The sequence below is a fragment of the Varanus komodoensis genome, unplaced genomic scaffold (genome assembly GCF_004798865.1).
Source record: "Varanus komodoensis strain SLA01 unplaced genomic scaffold, ASM479886v1 scaffold5, whole genome shotgun sequence".
Classification (NCBI taxonomy): Eukaryota; Metazoa; Chordata; class Lepidosauria; order Squamata; family Varanidae; genus Varanus; species Varanus komodoensis.
Window position 1 is genome coordinate 42,379,996 of NW_025336087.1, and position 19,606 is coordinate 42,399,601.

Sequence of the window (19,606 nt, forward strand, 5' to 3'; positions counted from 1 at the left end):
GGCCAATAGTCTATGGGAAGTGAATGTGCAGTGTAGAACATTCCAGAGTCTTTGCAACACATAGGTTCTGCAGCAAACAAGTGCTCTCTGAAGGCACACATATAGGAAGAGTGCAATCGTAGACACTATTGGATGTAATGCTAATCTTCCCGCAGCTTATGTACTACCCTTTCTCTGATGCAGCCAGAGAGGAACCTGGAAGCATTTGCTTCCATTTTAGATTAGGCACATCTTGCTATGTCATCCAAACCTGGAGAGACTGAAGTTAATTTTAAGTATGGTTACTGGAAACAAGCCAGCTTCAAACATGTGAGTTGTTTTCACTAATTGCAGTTAAGGACAACCATAATTAGATTTAGTTTATTTTTTGTTGGTTTTAAAAGAACTTAACAAAATTCACAGATTTAATCAAAAATAGGAAAGAAATAATTTAAGATTATAATTAGGGGATAATGTATGTGAACCTGTGGTGCTTACATGCTGTCATTCCACTCTATTCAGGCATTATTCCCTATACGTCTGTGAAAACCCTATTCCTTAATAGAATGTTGGTGCACTTATAGAGAATATAAGGCACCTTAACTAGAGAGGTGTTCTTACATCTCAGTAATAACCTGCCTCTCTTACTTCATGACATTGTTAGTACTTTTTCTTCCTTTTAAGTCATTACATCTGTGAAGACAGGTGGCACTTCTTAGCAGCTTGGCTAAGGCAACATTGAGTATTACAGTGGATTACTCTACTATGGGAATCAACTATTGGCTGTATGGGCGGAGGCGGGTTGTGTTTATGATACATATGTTGTCTAAACTAAGAGTTTCCTTCCATATTGCTTTCAACAGCACCAGGCTGCATGTCATCCAGTTATCTTCAGAACTGCTGATGAAATTTTCAAGTAAGATCGCATATGATTTATAAGGAAGTATTCTATGTATCTAACCTAAGTGAACAAAATACATAGAATTGCATTAGCAATTTGAATTGACACTTGATTTCTTGCTGTGCAAGGTGACCCAGGATACCTACCTTTAGAAGTATGATAGATTTTGCTGGGAAATGCTGAAAGTGGTGGGGATTTTTGCTATCTGAATATTTAAGGCTTGTAACCTTAAATATTTGAAACATTCCATGTCAGCTGGAGATAACTTTCACTTTTATTATGAATATTTTCATACCAAGAATGTAATCCAGACAGCCACACACAGCTTAGTCCTCCATTCAAGGGACAGAATTAAATGTGAGATTTTGCATGGCTGATACTGTAAAAATATAACTGGACTTGAGGTATTTACACATTTGATCACAGTGTTGCTGGATTTTTTGTTTGATGCTCAAGAAAACTGATCATCCATTTTTGTTTAAGTAAATGTATTAAGGTAGCATTATTTGCACCATGTAAGAACAACAAATTTGCTTAGTTAACATATTCATATTTTCACATTATGCTCAAAATGATTTTGCAGTACAAACATTACAATACAAATACAAACTGAATTGCTAACTGTAAAGTCAGAAGTTAAAATCAGCCACCTAAGAACTGTATTCTTTAAAGCTTAATAGTGTTGGCATCTACTCAGTGCTTCACTGGGAAAAGTGCATATAAAGTTGTGTCCCAGACCATTATGATGATGAGAGCAAAGTAAAACTTAGTCAAACTTAGCCTTTCTTAATGGACAAGAGAGTGCATATGTGGGGTGTTGCTTTACCTTTTGCCACCCAAAAAAACACCCAAGGTGTTTTTTTCTGTGTCACCTTTAAGTCTCCTCTCATTAGAATGGCTCTAGCAGATTCAAAGCAAATCTTGGTATTGTGTTGCCCCTTTTCACATGCAAGTAACTTTTTCAAGGGGCCCTATCTGTAACCACTTAAAAATTTCAGCATTGTAGTTTCTAGACTTTTTTAATGCCTAGTTTTCATTTTCACCCTGCAAAAAGTGTGATTCTTATCCTTGTATAGTGAAAAATGGTGAATTCACTATGAATTTTTTTTCTGCCTGAGAAAGTTGAGATTTACTGAAACACCAGTGCCTGTTGATAGCAGCTCTGACAGTTCTTTATCTGTTCTTAAGATATAATCTTTTTAAAAGGACATAATTAAATAAATTCCCAGTGCATCAAAATATCCTCAAGCAGTATTCATTATTTGCCACATGGTGGCTTCAGGTCTTTCTTTGTGAGTTTTTAGTTTGTTCTTTTTCACAGAATGTATGCAGTTGCCTTTATATCACTACTTACAAGTACAGCTATCCTAATTTCACATTTGTAAAGCATTAGTTTAAACGTCTTGACTTTAATTTATTTTCATTGCACCTTTCAGATTATTACTAAGTGGCTGCTTGCAGATTGTTATTAATCTGCAACTGATGACAAATTAATTCCATCAGAGTCTGAAGAAAGAGAGAACTGAACTGTCCATAGAACTGAAAAATGAGGGTTAACGGGCACAAAGTCTGTTGAAAAAAAAATCTATGAGGCTAAGTTGGAAGAATTCATTTCACGTGAAAGCACCTCCAGATGTAGGAGCAAATCCTGTATAGATGTGGCAGGAGATTAAGAGTAGTGGAACATTGGAAGCTGTCTTCTTTTGAATCCGACCACTGCTCCATGTATAACACTGTTGTCAATCCTGAGGCTGTTTACATGACACAACAGCCAGCTATGGGTTATTTAATCCATAGTGAGCCTGTGGAACATGTGCACCTGCCATTTTCAATATGCAGCCTTCACTCAGGTTTATCATATCATGTAAACCCAGCAAGTATTGGTTATATGGGGGTTAAACAGCCCTTGCATAACATAGGGTTTGTTTCAGGATGTCACACTCTTGCATAACCCATGGTCACTAAATTCTCACAAAAGAACCAGCTCCTCAGTGTGCATTTTGGTCCCTGTGTGTTCCTTGACTCACACACAAGTTTATGGGTTATTTAACCCATGATGAATGACAGCATGTCATCCAAAGCCTGTCACTGACAAGCCCAACTTCCCAGGGTTTCACACAGGATTTTTTCCAGCTCTTCCTGGGATTGTTGGGACTTGAACTTGGGCCCTTCTGCATGCAAAGAATGTGCTGTATCACTGAGCTATTTCCTCTCTCTAGTGATGGCAGCAGTGCTTGGAAATGTAAGACTGGAAACATGAAGTCTCCTGTTTAGAAATTTCCGAGCAATAACAAGTAGAGCCATTCTCTCCCAAAGGAGTTTTTCCTCTGCTTGAAATGACTCAGCGGCTCCCCTCCGTCAGAGCCAGCATTCTCCTACCATTTTCCTCCCTCTCTCCCATTTTCCAAACATAAAGTTGCAGGGTGGAAGAGAAAAACCTGTGTTAGTGAAAGCAGAGAGTTCATCCTAGCTTCCCATAATTCCTGACTGCTGTATAAACTTTGGAAATGTTTGGAAAGTCTGTTGCTGACAGGAATCTGGGGGTTGCTTTTTGAAAAATGCAACCTTTCCTGAGAATAATTTTTATCAAAAAAAAAAGGGGGGGGATTTCTTCTTGGCCATGGAAACTCTATCCCTTCATTCAGGCACTATGATGAACATTCGCTCTTGATGGAGGGAAGTGGAAGCTAGCAGCAATAGCAGAAGGGACCCTCCAACCTCAAATCAAGTATGCCCAAGATGTTGAGATCTCTCAGAAGATAATTTCAGTTTTTTGCAAGAAAACTTGGAAAGACTAAATAAGTTATGAATCAAGACGGCGAAGAAGAATGAGAAGAAAAACAACACAATAGATTTACAAGTCTGATGCAAAGAGTTACTGATATCTAATGTGTGCCTGTAGCATTAATATGATAACTAAAAATGGGGAGAATGAGGATTAGGAGGATTAAAGCATGCTAATTTAGAGCCAGGGGAATTTCTCAGTGGCTTTTGAGAGTCTCTTGATGCACCAAACAACTCCACCAAAATAGGATTGACGCTTCCTTGGATCACAATACAGTTGAGACACCTGTTTATCATTTTCCTGTTATTGCTTTTCTCAGAAAGATGAGTTAATTGCCCATTCAAAATCTCACATTAGAGTGTGATACATCTAAGAAGTTATCTCTGTTAATAATGAGGTACTGTATTTACAGTTGTAGCTGGAGGGTTGCACTTGCCAAAAATAATGTTACCAGTGTCAGGTTGACCTTAGATTTATTCTAACAGCAATGATGCTGTATTTCTGTCTTCATATTCAAAGAGAGACAAAACGAAGTCAATGTTTCCTTCATTTCCCAAGTTAGCATAATAGCTAGATGAGTTAAGGCCAAAGCTCAAGGCATGGGAAGAATGTCCTCATTAATTTTTTTCCTTCTCTCAATTAATGGCTGTGTGATTGGCACACTCATAATCTGACCTGTCATAATTAAACTTTTCACTGCTCAGGAATGCCCTGCTGGAAACTGATGGAGCATCAGAAGTAATGACTGTAATGCAGGTGTTTACACAGTGCTTTGTTCAAGCCTACCACGAGAATAATAAGCAGGTTAGTCGAGTTCCATTTTTCTTTTCTCATTTTTTGAAAAAAAAGGTGTTTCAGAATTTAATAGAAAATCAACAATGTCAGCCTGCAGAAAGCTAGAAGAATATAATAAACCAGACAATACTTTTCTGCTATGGTAAATGGATGCCCTCATAAATTTGAGAGTCTTTAAATAGTGTCAAATGTAAGCATACGGAAAGCCAATATAGTTATTTCAATCCACAAGTTATTCAACCCATATTAGTTTTGGAGCAGTAGATGACATAATAATTACAATGATCTGTCCAGACAGTTCTTTTTGTCTTGCTGTTCTACAGCACACATCTGAATTGGGTCTGAATTGGTGCAATAAGATTAGATGTCTGTTTATAATTCATAGGCATCCCTACTAGACATTGATCTGGAGAAATACAGTCCCCTTTTGCTCCCCCACCTCTTAGATTTTTTAAATCTGTCCTAGAGTTTAAATGACCTTTTCCCTGCCATTGAGTTTGACATAGAAAATCTATAATAGAGATTTGTGAATCCTGGTTCTTCAGCTGACAGTCTAAACCTCACATAGTATCTAATTTTATGTAGCTCTTTTTTAATATTTGCAGTCCCATTAAGTTCGTTCTTTTTTGATTTAGACAGTTAAAGTATCTGTTCTTGATAGACTACATCCTTAATTTGTGTGCCCCGTAATACTTTCAAGCTTTTCTTCTGCTCAACAGTTTCTCTTTTCAGATCACCCAGGTGCTGCTTTGTCATTTCCACACTTTTCTGGGGAACTGTTGCCTCATGAAAGGATGAATCTACATCTGGAACTAGTGCCATAATTGACTCTAATTAGCGTTGCGATTAAATCTCTCTTTTACTTTCAAAGGGTATGAATTAGGGTTGAAATTGCAGCTGTCTGAGTTAATATGTACACCTGCCACGCCCATCAATTTTATACTGCTCTGTTTACATGGCAAGAGCACATTTTGCAGCTTCAGGCTGGTGGGTGGGACTGGGTGGAGAACTTAAATCAAGATCCCACACCCTTCAAATAGCCAGGAGCAAACTATGGAGCTGTAAAGGTTATTTATGCGCTTTGTTGTTGAGGTGCTTTAAAAAAAATTAACTGGGCCTTTTCATGTTCACTGTTATGATTAGAGAAGAACTTGGGTGTTGGTTTGGTATGTAGATTGGCAGGAGTGCTTACAATTCTTTAATAGTGTGCACCTCTTTTTGTCTTGCTGTGCTTGGCCTGAGGGAGTGTACAAATTTTAGATTTGCGTTTGTTATGCAAAGGGATCCTTGCTGGTCATTGATGCAGAAAAGTGCACACACATAGGTGAGTTAAGGTGTTGGATCAAGATGGTGGAGACCCAGGCTTGAATCCTCACTCAGCCAGAAAGCTCACTGGCTACCTTGGGCCAGTCACTGTCTCTCATCCTACCCTACTTCACTGGGTAGTTGTCTAGATGGTGGCACAAATGGGGAGAAACATGTAGATTGTCTTGAGCAGCTTGAAGAAAAGGAGAGAGTACACTGGTAATAAGTTACTAACTATTGGCAGTGGGCCCTGCCAACTGTGTTGCAGAAGCAGGACCCACTGCTTACGTAAGGGAGACCTAGTGTTTCCTAGGGAATCACCAGATGAGCAGAAACCCTGGTTTCTGGAAGAAGTCAGTCAGTGGGGCTGCCTTTGTGACTTCCACTTATCTGACTTCTTCCTGAAACCAGCATTTCTGCTCATTTGGGCTGCCCTGGCAGTGCTGAAGTGTCGTTGCGTATGTGGTGGGGCAGACATGCCTCTGTGGATTTTGCCCGCTGTCTTGAGTTTCGTCCAACTATTTTATGTTGCTCAGGTCTGCAGAATATTCAGTTTTTCCAAATATATGTGTATAATGTACACTTATTAATAACATAAGTAACTTTTTGGTGAGAGTATGTTTTATAGGTATAATATTACTTTTTGAATTTCCTGTCCATGACTATCCACAGCACTGATATGTGGCACTAAAAGATGAATTGAAGCAAACCCGGAATCCTTAGTTGGTTGGGATCAAGAGGGCATCTAATTCACCATTTTGCTTCCAATAGCAATCAGGCACACGTGAAACATACATGGAAGGCATGGAGAAATTGTCCATCCCACTATTCTTTACTTTCTGTCATCTGCAATGTCAAGATTAACTTTTTTTGTTAAGGAGGTGATTACCACACCATTGATGCTGTGGTAATGAATTCCATAAGTTATGTGTAATGCAAAGAAGGGTGTTGGATCAATTCCTAAACAATTTTGGTAGGTAACCCTAATGTCTTGTACTACAAGAGGGCAGAAAACTTTCAAAAGTGTGTTGTGTTTTAGGCCTGGTCTACATATTCTGCAGTGTGAGATGATCGAAATATTTGTTTCACTCTGCACTTCCTGAAATTGAACCACATTCCAGTTTGTTGCCAATCTGGAGGAATTTCACTATCCCGAATATCCTGCTGTATGTTTCAGACTTGGCTGAATTGCTGTTTGCTCCTGATTGCAGATAATTTAGGATTAGTTAAATACTTCTGGTTCCACTACAGGTCTACAGGGACACCATTCCTTACTTTCTTCTGTTCTGGAGTGTCCATTTTACTTTCTGCTTCTTATTACTGAAACAGATACTGATCCTTAAGAGGATATTTTGTCTTATCCCATAGCTACTGCATGTGGTTGGAAGGCTTTGAAATGCAGCTCCGTTAGACTGCAACTTGTTATGCAGATAGGTTGACATTCCGATTCTGAAAGCTGGTGAGGAACCCTTTGGGCCATTTTGCTACTCATGGCTTTCTGAGACTGCAGCTGCTTCTTTTCTTAAGCAGGGTTTGCAAGTTTCTTGATAGGTTTGCTGATGTTGCAAATTCTAAGGATTGGGCCATAAGTGAGCCATTTATGTTCTTGGGTTCTTGTATGCTCTTACACTCTAATGATATGAAATTATTGTGTTCCTTTTAGCATAAATTTCCACTGAAGGCGTATTTTCCTAATAATCCACACTCACTTGTGATGGCTTTCCTTAAGCACCCCTCAGGTAAGAACACCTATGAAGTCTTCTCCATATTGCTAGACCCTGCAGTTGTGTTTATGTTTGAGGTCAATCAGCCTAAATCTTCAACTATGTTAACATTTTCTCTTCTGTTTTTTCAAAAAATAGAACAGTTTCATATTCAGTTCTAAGTATCTTTGATTACTGCTAATCTTTTAGATCTGCCAGCTGCTGGTTTATATCAGCATTTGAACCACATTGCTGAAATACTCAAAGCGACAGTAGAAGCTGAGGATATCAGGTGAGCAGCAGCACTTATGGTTTCCATTTCTATCCCCCCCCCCCCGCTTTTAATTTTATTTAGAGAATGTCAAAAGTATATCAGGTACAAAATGGAAGAAATTGGTAGCCCGATCCAGCAATTTCTTGCAGTCTAGTAAAACACCCTTGTGTACAAGGGCTTCCTCATTCTCTGAAGTGTGGATTCATGTCTTGTACACACAAGAGTGGCATGTGCAGTTGTCTACTCACTGCATTCAATTTAAATGTGAAACTTATCCACATAGGACCTTCAAATGTATACTAGCACATGTGTGGGTCTTCAGGTTGGACTGAAAGCTTTCAGACCCAGTACCAGGAACATCAATAGGCATTATGCCACTGGCCTAAACTCTTCATTTTTGCTTGTGTTTAGGATTCTTATATTGCAATCCAGTGAGGTTGCCCATAACCCTCTGAACTTGGAGGCTTATGGGCATGCTCCTGCAGTGCTGTAAAATGCATGAGAATTTCATCTAAGTGTTGCACCTCACAGAGGAAGAGAGGAGGCTGAGGTGCCACCAGGATATTGTGGCACCTGTCTGGAATACCATCTGCCCTGCACCCATCCGCCCTACAACCTGGGAGCTACAGCCAGCATGCTTCATTCCATACCTGCTCTGAGGACTGAGCTGGAGGGCATTCTGAGTTTTGGAGTTCCAGCTCTGACCTTTGAAGGAGGCTTCTGAGGTTGGAGCTGGGTCTCTGATCCTGTAGCTGTCTAGACTGTGTTTAGATGGCCATAAGATTGTGCTGTTAATAATTTTTAATTTCTGAAAAATACTCTGAGGCGGATAGAAACCAAAGGTAGAGCTAAATGTTATCTGTCTCTTGGTGATATCCCAGATTAAGCCCCCAAATAATTTCTGGGGAATTTCCTTAAGGACTAAAATTGTGTCCAGCTTCTCAGACACAATATTCCCATTAGCAACATAAAAAGCTCCAAGAAAAAGTATGACTGAGTTTAGTTTTCAGTGTCAAAATTGTTCCCAAAATAGAAAAATGTCTAAAGTATTTGTGAACAATCTCCTGTTTTTCTAATTTATATATAAATTAGATTGGTAGACAATCCCTTTGCTCAAATGATTAATTTTTCCTGGTAGGAAATACATTGCACTGTCATTGTCATTCTTCTCCTGCTGGTAAAGGTTTGCAGAGTTCAGCACTTCCAAACCAGCTCCTTTTGCGAACCTTTGATTGAAATTTACAGTTATAACAGATAGAAAATTTGAAAGGTGTCTTTATGCTGTTCCAGGTCTTGTAGTGACCTTTTTGAGAACTGGTTTTTGTTCCTTCATTTTGGAGAATGGGTCGATGTTGCAGCAGAAGAGTTGCTGGTGTCACAAGCTGAATCCTCAGATGCCTTGCTTTGGCTTCTGGCATTTTACTATAATCCTAGTGATGAGAATCAGCAGAGAACGCAAACAATGGTGAGTAATTATGTACATGAACATTCAGTACTCCGTAACATGTTTGAAAAGTGATGCACTGAAACGGAAAAGCCTGTTTTGCAGGGATGGCCAATCCTCTGGGCTGGGAACCAGACTCACCTGGAATTCTGCAGATGGCCAGGCTGTATTCCTTGGGTTCCTCCCTCTTTCTTCCAATCACTGATTGTTTGATGATTTCCATTTTCTGTAGGTGAAGGCCTTTCCTCAGGTTTAGTTACAGGCCTCTTAACTACAACGTGCAGCATTTTTTCTTCTTCTTTATGGCCCTTCCTCCTTCGCCTTCAACCGCACCCACCATGGGAATGCAGTTCCTGACAGCATCTCAAAAACTGAGTTTGACCTTCAGTGTGGACCAGGTTTCCTGCCTCTGCTGCAGAGAATGCTTGTAGGAGGAGGTAGAGATAATTGCTGAGGCACAATTCTGTAAGGCTTAGGCAGAAGAGAGTCCTACAATTCCCAGCATTTCCTAACCATTTCCCTGGGAATGGTAGAATTTCGTTCTGTGTATACCTGTATGGAAATGTGCCCTAAGGTATTCCTGCTGCTGAAATTTCCATTTATAAATCTTTTTATTAAGTATTTTGCAGGTGACAGGAACTCTATGGTAGCCTCTTTAGGGTAAAATAACAATAGCTTTTAGGACTGGATTGTCAGTAGGGTGAGTGAGTGAAATATCAGTGGTCAATTTATCATACAGTAGACAGTACACAGGTGTTTCTCAGCAGCCGACTTTGTCCAGTGCCAGTTGTTGACAAGACTGGTGACAAGATTTCATAGCATTGGACAGCCTCACCATGACCATGTGTTTAAAACTTGGGTGAAAGTAACAAGAGTGTTCATCAATGAATTGAACTTAACCCTACCTGTCTAGCTGTGCTTTCAGAGGTCATATTGATCTTATGCCAAAGTAACTTCCAGCCACTTCCTGGCACTCTGACTTTGATTTACTGCCATGTAGCCTTTTCATATAAAGAACAGGAAGATGTTAGTATTTATTTGTAGATTCCTGTTCTTTTGATCCAGAAAGATCCACAAGGCATCTTTTCTTTTAAGGGTCATGGAAATATAATTACAGCTATACAATTCTACCCTGTCCAACATTTGGCATCTCTCTAGGGCGGCCTTCCCCTCCTTGCACCAACGGTTTGTGCAACGCCACTAATCCCACGCCAGCATAGGAGCCGCACTCCAACACACCTGAAGGGCACCCTGGTGGAGAAGGCTGCTCCAGGGCAGTGAATCCCCTCATGCAGCAGTTCCTGTCCATTCAGTTCTGTCCCATTCTTCAGCAAGCTGGCAGCACACTGGTAGCTAAGGTTGTAGGGGGTTCACTGCCAGAAGGCAGCAAGCGGGGATCCCAGCACTGCAGCCAGGTCTCAGGTGAGCTGCTGAGTGGTGACACTTCTCTTGCCTAGCTGCGAGCTTCTCCCTGGACTGGTGCGCACCACACTGAAGCTCCGCATTCATGGATGCCTCGGCATGTCCTCCGTGCTTTGTTCAAATTGGAGAATGTACGCGAAGGTGTCTGGGCAGAAGCAGCTTCACTGCACTGCAGCATGTAAATGATACGGCTGTTAACACTGGGGCTGGAATAAATAGTGGAAGCAGTCAAACATGCTGAGAGACTCAAAGGTGGTCTTCCGTTGGTGGAAAATGGCACATCGGGTATGGGTACCACAAAATAATAGTGACATCTGGAAATTTTAATTGTCACTTCCTTATTTCCTGAGTCCTCTTTCATTAAAAAGCTGCCAGGGGTTCTGTTTACACCTTTAATTTGTGTAACCGCTCATGTCCTGACTTGACCCCTTCCAGTAAATACTCTCCCATTCCTCCCACACTTCTTTTTCTCCAGTTGCAAAACAGATGCCTGACAAATTCAGGATAAAAGAATATTTTTTAAAAAAAATCCTCTTAAGTGTTTGATGTCTGCAGCAGTTTCCACAGAGGGAAGAAGTGTGTTTAACCCTTCAGCAGGCAAAAGGGGGAGCTTGCAGCTGCAGCCATTAAATAGGCTGCAAGGTGCTATGTAGACTCTGCATGACTTTTGTATGTGTTTCCAAGACAGGAATAGACCCAGAAGTGATGTAGTCCACTGAACCTCTGTATTGTCTGATTGGTCTCAATGGAGCACCTTCAGATAAGGTGGTCTCCATCAAGGCTAATTTTAGTAATTTGATTTAATTTGTTATTTGAAAAAGTTGAACAATTCAATATGGCTTTTAAGCAAGCTGGAGTAAGTTTGAAAAACCATACCTTACTTTCTAAGAGTCAAGCCCTATTATGGATAGGATCTAGCCTCAATGAGGCAAGCAGATGAGCTTCATCGAACTGGCTGCAGGTTTTGGAGGTGGGGGAAAGTCTGGGCCAGATGCCTCCAGTGGGCACCCAACCCTGAGTGCCCCTCCCCCATCTTCCTTGCCCCTGTTGCTTCTGTGTGCTTGCTGGGCCTGTCCCTCGTGTCAAAATCACTGCTGAACAAGGCTCTGCTCAGAGGGTGAGGCTCTGCCCTTCCTCTTTGCTCACATCACCGCTTGCTTTGTGAAGGAGGGGCAGCCACACAGGCAGAGACAGCAAGAGGAGGGGCAATCTCGGGGGACTCTGGGGGTTCACAGGGGACATCTGGCTGTGGGTGCGGACTTGGAAAGTGCCCAGCCTTGCCAACCCCTGACCCGGAGTCATGATAGCAAAGAGTGTCCACGCAGTCTCCGTTCACGTTCGCATCGCATTTTGTGGATCTGGTTCTGTAAGATTCCTAGATAGGAAATTAGTTGGTGTCTCGCATAATCATTTGCTGCAGTCTAGTGGCAGAGTGCCCGCTTTGCCGGCAGAAGGTCCCAGGTTCCATTGCTAGCATCCCAAGGTACAGCTGGGAAAAATCCTGCTGGAAGCCCTGGAGAGCTGCTGCCTGTCAGTGTAGGCAGTACTGGGCCAGATGGTCCAAGGGTTTGACTGAATTTAAGGCAGCTATCTGTGTTTCTGACTTCAGGGAGCTTTTTACAGGAAAGGCGTACTACAAAGAAGAGTGAAATCAGATACGCCTCTTGTTAGGGAGCAGTGGTGGCATGCATTCTTCCCACTGTGAATGGCTAGTGCTGTTTATCTGGCCACCATAAGGACCCAGCAGACCGATGCTTTTCTTGCCTTTGTCTCAGCTCACCTGTCCCAGTGCCCTTTTTTGGGCATAGTTGTGCCCTCCAAGAACAAGAGAGGAGTGCCGGGGTTGCAGTGCACACACCCATCGTTTTAGCCTTTGCGCTAAATCCAGGTGCTGCCCTGAACATTTGGGATAGTTGCTAGGATTAGGCTCTGTATACTAATAGTGGTCCATCAACAATCATTTTTATCACATAGAAAATGGGATATACAGGGCATAGAAAGCTCTAAACCAGGACATATGTTTATAAATCAAACTGGGAAATTCTCATAAGGAACTCCATTGCTTAGGCACAATCCTATGAGTGTCTGGGCAGATTAAAATGCTTGGGGTTGTAGGCTTTTTTCCATCAAACATGCATAGGATTGTGCCCTTAAAAGCAAAGTTAATGTTGACAGGAAGGAAATGTGTATTACTTCTTTTTTCCCATTTCCTGCAGTGCCTTTTATGTAGCAAATATTTTTAGGTAATACTACTTAGGATCCAGCCAATAATTTCCTTTCATTCATAGTCCCTGGAATCCTACTTCTCTTTTGCCTCCAGAAGCTGTTTGTTCTGGCCGCTGAAGGGAATGTGTGGCAAACAGTACTAGAAGGAAACCAACCCCCCAGCTCATATCAGAATTTTTATCACTGGAGGTCAGATTGCATGGGGATTAATTGATTTGTAGCTGCAGTATTGTAGTGAGCCCTCAAAGAGCCTTCTGTTCTTTTTCCCACAATATAACAATCTGCCTTCATTCTACCCTGTGACTTTCACGATTTCCTTTTATACAAAAAAGGTCAAACCCTGGCTCAGAGCCCCTAGTACTTAATTTTTCAAGATTTAAAGAGAGAGGATTTTTTCACCACTTGTTGTTTTGTATCTCTTTTCTGCTTCTTTTGTGTCTTTCATTTTCTGGCCAATAATTTCTGTTTCTCTCCCCTCCCTCACCCACTTAATTGGGCAAGGGATCAATTGTATGCTTTCCTGCAAATCACATGAAATGAATGAGACTTCTGCGTTTTTTTTTGTTTTACCTTTGTCTCACGCAATGTTTCTCAACAGGTGGAAGTGAGATCTGTATGTGACCATCTGAGAATTCTCTCAAGAAAGCCAGCTGTTTCTATCACAGATCTGCAGACTATAGTTACTGGCAAAATGAACATAAGGCAGGAAGGCATCAAACACCTGGTTATGCATCTGATTATTAGTTTTCTGCTCTTCATTCCTGGTGGACACGCAATAGCCAAAGAATTTACTGTTCATGTAAGCACATTTTCTTTTGTTTTACTGGGAGCAAAATGTTTATTGCAAATCCGGTGTGGCACAGTGAACTGAATTAAGTTCCCTGTGTGTGCACTGTGTATGTGGGTTACAGTCTCTGTGTCACACAGCAGGGCAGAGGAAAAGGATGTGTATCCCAGCACATCCTCATTAAAATTTTAGTGCAGGGATTGCTACTCAGCTGAAAAATACTGAAGGGGGAAATAAATTACAAAAAATCCTTTCTATAGCGTACATAAATAACTGCAAGCTCCCTTCCTTTGGAGCAAAGTCAGTGCATACAGTTGTGCTCAGGGAGAAGGGTATTCATTATCCTTTGGGTTGACCACTTCTGGCTAGTTAGGATGCAAGACCAACCATCGATTGCCTTCTCTCCAAGAGGAAAGGACTCTGACTATTCCCATAGCCTTGAATTCTTTAGAACAAGTTGTTCTTACTCTGCTTTCTTTGCTCACACAGCACAGTTGTGCCACAAGCTAGAGAGAAAGAAAGGAATTGCAGGTTTTGTGCTCACCAAGCTCCATGCAGGTGCCCCCACTGGGTGGAGCTTCCTTATTTTTCTTCTTCCACCCTGCTTGTGTGTGGAGGGGACATATGAACTCGCCTGCTCCTTTGTCCTCAGGGCAGGACAAGAAAATGCTGCCCGGTGTTGTGAAAACAATAAAATTTGTTTTGAAAAGAAAAGGGTTCCAGCAAGCACTAGTGGAGCTGCATGCAGCTTTTCCATTCCTCCGACTTGAACCGGGCTCTGTGTCAAAGGTGGTTCGCATCCTTGATGTGGGGATGGCACACCACGCAAGCGCCGATACGCCATCCCCCTGCTTGGCTTGATCTGAGGACCCGAGTGCTGTACCATGGCTCAGAGGTGTCGTCCCCTTCCAGGCCCCCATGTAAGGAGCCCCTCAAAGGATGGAAAAGACAGAAGATCAAGCCCCGCTCCAAGGGCTGGGCTGGTCCCAAGCGTTATTAGAGGAGTTGCAAATCAACCCCAAATTGTTCTTCATGCAGATACTTTCCAAGGTGCAGAATGGACTTTTACCCTTTACCCAAAATGGACTTTTCGTAGAAGTCTCGGGGGTTCTTGATATAGGCACTCCAGCCTAAGAACAAACAGACCAAAATCCTTGTCCAGGTGCCTCTCACAAAGCAGGCAAAGTGCCACCTGATGGCTTGTTCAAGCCCTGTTTTTTGACCGTGTTCGAGTTTTTAATCTGCCATGGCTGGAAGAAAAAGAAGGGGAGTTACCGTGGGGGAAAGTTGATTGCCCTATCCTTGAAAGAGCATGTGTTTTCCCAGAAGGCTAGCTTCAAATGCTGTTGAGCCTTCATCTGATTTCAAGAATGTCTGTTCTACCTCAGATGAGTAGCCCCATCAGCCCTGAGCATCAGTGATACCCCCCCACCACAGCCATGAGCTTCTCAGCTGAGCATGGATCCACATTCCTCATCCACATCATGGTGGGTGGAAGGAAGATACTCCCCTGAATGTAGGAGAAACATCTGTACTCATCTGTACACACAAAAGGCTCCTTTACATGGTCACTGGACACGGGGGACCAAGCATTGCTACTCTTATCTTCTTCCTGGTCTTTCCATACCTGAGGGAGTTTGAGAGAACCCTGCCATGGCTAGTAAATAGCATTCCCGGCCCCCCCCCCCCCGGGCATGCATCATGGAATAGGCCCTATCTTGTCTTCAGCAGCCTTCCTTCTGAGGGAAGGTGCATGTTACTCTCAGCAGTTTTGAGTCTTATCTGCTTTCCTGAGTAGCGTTTACTAATTCAGTTTTGGTAAGGGAGGATTGAGGAGGAAAACATCACAGTCTGTGAAATCAGTGGGTCTGTTTTGCCAGGCATGTGAGGACAGACTTCTGCAGGTGTCTTCCATACCTTAATCTTACCTTTGCATACATTTTATAATTTTAATTCTGCAATGTTTTGGCCCTAATGTTGAGTGATGGTCCGTGTGCCTCAGCCCTATGGACACATTTGTTGGGTTGGATGCCATGTTTTTCCAGTCCAGTATAGGGATGCTAGCATGTGGGCTGCCCTCGAAAAGGATGGCCCTGGTCACATTAGCTGGCATCTTGCACTAGCAGGAGGGTGGAATCGATGGCCTTTCTGGCCTCCTCGGACCTGGTTGCGCTGTTAATATGTGAATCCTAGAATTTGCCCTGACACATGCTGTGAACTTTTTCAATATGTGCCCTCTGATTGACCTAAAGTTAATCTGACTACTAATTGAAGATTAACTTTGGGTTGTTGATTAGCCCATAGTGGCCAGACATCATGGAGCAACCTCCAGTCGGGCCAATAAGAGGCTGTATATTTAAAGAAATAGCATCATGTGCCGCTGTTATATGTGAACTTTATCAATACTGAACAAAAGATGATTGATTTCCAGAGTCTTTAGCAGCAAAAACAACAAAAGGTTTTCTGGCATCTTAAAGACAAACAAAATGATTTTGGTGAGCTTTGCTCAGTGTCATCTTCATCATAAGCAAGAAATAGGTCAGTTTGTTCTGTTTGAGCAGTACTGAATAGATGATTGTGGTCTCGTTAAGTAGAGAAGCATTATGTCCAAATATAGTTCTGTTGCCTGGAGTTGCTTTGGGATTTAATTTTACTGGGATCACAACTTGTTTTCTCCTGGTGTTCAGCCTAGGGATGCAGTGGTTTTTTAAGGAACTGTTGGGAGCTACACCCTATTGTAATGCACAGCTTTTGGGTAGTTTGAATAGGCAATTAGGACCCATTTGTTTGACTAAAGACCAGCTCCTGCTGGAGATAACTGGTTAGAACTGATTTGTTGATGGATCAAGACAGCTGCCTGAATTTTTTGGACTTTCCTTCTGGGCCTGGCTACTGGATCATTACCTTTCAAGAAGGCAGGCAACTGCTAGCAGTTCCTCTTTGTCAGCTGCTGGCGGGGGCGGAATCACCCAAAAGATCACCTTGGGGACACGGTTATGGGGACTCCCATAAAGAGGCCCTATGCTTTGGATTTCCCCCCAGTGATTATGAGGCTTGCAACTAAACTTAGAGGAACAGGAGACCTTAGAGAACAGAAGGAGAGGTGCCATCATCCACGGCAATTGACAACTTCTGGTAGTTCAGCCATGCCTCCACTGCAGTACTGGCTCAACTGGAAAATATTATGTAGTAATGAAGAGTAGAAAGCCTTTTGTTTTTTGCTGAGAAACTAGAACTATTTTCCCTTCATACAAGCAGGGATTAGTAACTTCCCCTTCCAAATCAGAGGGCACAAATTTCAGGCAGGTTGAGTCCTGGCACCTAATTAACAGCACTCCCCCATCCCCAATGGTTTTTCTGAATGTACTAGCCATTTTGATTTGTGTTTAGTCAAAAAGAATTTCACCTGGTAAGCTTTGTAGCTTTCTGCAAGGCATAGCAAACATATTTGCCTTTGTCAGAAAGCAAAGCACTGAAAAAAAATCTGTTTTTCCCTTCTTTTTTCAGTTTGTAATTGGGGGCCATGAAATCCCGGAAGTGAAAGCCCTTCTTATCCGCCTTTCAAATCGAGTTAGACAACTTGGAGTGAAATACCAAAGGACTTTAAAAGTGGCAAATGATCTTCTCCAGAAACTAAACTGCGAGACTGAGTTTTCATATTGATATTCACTTTGACCCAGTAATCAGACCAACTAATCAGAACCATTGAGTGGAAAGAAAGTATTCAGCCTTTTTCCATTTTGTCAATTCTGAAAAAAGGTCTATGCCTGGTTATGACTGGGATCATGCAACACAATATGCTTGTCAGTTGGGGGTGACTCGCCATGTTGCCCGAGCCTGGCTGCTTGGTTTGTTGGCCATGCGCTGTCCCCGCTGGCTGTGCTGTACAAATAAATGGCAAGTGATCCTTCTGAGCATGTAACTGGATTTTCTCAAGTCATACACTGGTCAGGACCAGCTGTGGCTTAGAAGTGCCTTATTCTTGTTAATTCAGTCTTGGACGCTGCATCCTAAGGCTGAAAACAAAACATGATTGTACTGAAGAATTTTTCTTATGGATCTTAAATGCTTGTAAATCTAAAGTGTTCTCAGCACATTGATTGAAATAATCTTTTCCTCCTTTGCCTCCCTAGAGGATGTTTTTAAAGTTCCATGGCTTATTGACAGGCTTCCCATTGAATAGAGTTGCTTGTTTCTGATATGCTGATTTGTAGGGTTTAAGCCTCATCACAAGCAAGTAATTGTTCATCATTCGTTTTGAAGTAAATGCCTGCATCAGACCAGTTACCTCTTTGTATTTCTTCCCATTTTTTTTCCACACTCAGAATGAAGCAGACTTCATATTTTGCCAAAGCAGCGTTAGTTAGCAAGTACACTTTTGTTGGGGTTGTACAGACTGCAGATCTCCTTTGAACACCAAGAAAAAACTTGTGCAGTTCAGAAATGTGTTTTGACTTCTCCACAGCAAAACACTCTGCACCATACCAGTCACAGTGCGTGTAGTTATATGCACTGAGGTCATAATGTTCCCAACTTTTCAGCTTAGCCCTCAGTGGGGAGAAATAGTAGAAGCCCATCTGGAAGCCTGTCACGTTTTTTGTTTACAGAAAAGGCATACTTCCCAGAAAGTCCACACTCAGATGTTTATTCATTTCTGAGTTTATTTTATAGGCTTTCCACTGAAGACCTGCCCCCAAATGTGGGTACCGAAACTTTTACACCAACGTACTTCTGGAACGAGGGAATTATTTGCAGGGCATAGCTTTATAAAGGGAGGGGCATATAGCTGACTTCAGACCATGAACAGTGAAAGATAAGGGGTGCTTGGCTGGCAGTGTTCTGTGTATGCCAGCCTGGCCGTTCTGCCCTCTGTACTAGCCCACAGACTTGTATCTGGGGGGAAAGAGTGTGTGTGTGTGCGCTGCTGCCTGATTTCTAGCCCATTGAAACAGTCCTGATGCTGTTCTGCCGTCTTCTGGCAATTAGTCCGTGTAATCCTAGGGGCAAGTTGCTTCCCACAATGTCTAGGTCAAGCTGGAGGAACACAGGATTTCTCCCACCCTGGCTAGGTAATGTAGCCAAATTGGCAGCTGCTACACCCAGTCATGCATTCAAGTCATAAGCTGCTTACAGAAGTGCATTTATTTTGCATAGTTTGACTATTTCAGCATGTTCTTTTACAGAAGCTCGCTGATATTTCAAAGTATTGATTAGAAAAGTCCTTTCCAGTTCCTTTTAGCAAAGGTACCATTCGTTACTGTGTGCGTGCGTGTGCATGGCTCCATGGCGTAGCTAGCGATCTAGATGTGTTCTGAACAATGCAGCCTTCAGCAAGGTAGGATACAGCATATTGGCAGGTGCTTCAAGTGCTAATAATCTGCAGTAACATCAACATATGGCTCTGTTTAAGTCCACCTACCAAGGTGGCTAACACCTTGAAAACGGGTGTATTTTTTCCTTTCAAGTGCTTGCCTGAACTTTTCAGAAGGCATGCTCATGGTTGCAATTATGAATGTTACCTTAGCATTGATTCTGGGAATTTGCATTGGGGTGGTCCCTTTGAGAGCAAATGCCAGAAAGGAGTTTCCCTTGCTTATTCTGGCTATCTTCCTCCTGCCATCTGTCTAACTATATAAAAGGCATTAAAATCTCTAGAGCCGCTTTCTGAAGGGCTTAAGTGTACTCAATCTGACTGGGTTCTTTTAATGGTCAACACTGTACAGCCAACTTCGGTGAAGACTGAAGTCTCTCACCTCCATCTACCAAAAAGAAAAAATAAAAGGAGCAACCTAAAACACCTTGGACTACTTTCAACTGGCAGAGGCAAAGCTTCAGTAGTACAGCTTCTACCAAGCAATCTTTTTGCTTTAAATAATAATTTAAGTACTGTGAGAGTAAAAGAAAACAATTTGGTGAGTTCATTATTGCTGAGGATTTGGCTTTTAGCCTGTTAACTTTAATTTTCCTTTTGGCTTGTTTTGCTTT

General features: G+C 42.0%; 1 protein-coding gene across 5 annotated transcripts in view; it reads left to right on the plus strand.

The window, feature by feature from the left end:
- The window catches only part of FANCC (FA complementation group C), a 79,839-nt gene extending 61,931 nt beyond the window's left edge, over positions 1–17,908 (plus strand). For all 5 annotated transcript variants that reach the window (XM_044446366.1, XM_044446365.1, XM_044446368.1 and 2 more), the window contains 7 exons: positions 843–895; positions 4,370–4,469; positions 7,429–7,504; positions 7,679–7,760; positions 9,033–9,207; positions 13,433–13,633; positions 17,129–17,908. In XM_044446366.1, coding sequence (XP_044302301.1) covers positions 843–895; positions 4,370–4,469; positions 7,429–7,504; positions 7,679–7,760; positions 9,033–9,207; positions 13,433–13,633; positions 17,129–17,284 — 843 coding nt within the window. In that variant the 3' untranslated portion in view covers positions 17,285–17,908. The remainder of the gene's footprint in view (positions 1–842; positions 896–4,369; positions 4,470–7,428; positions 7,505–7,678; positions 7,761–9,032; positions 9,208–13,432; positions 13,634–17,128) is intronic.
- Positions 17,909–19,606: the final 1,698 nt, after the last annotated feature.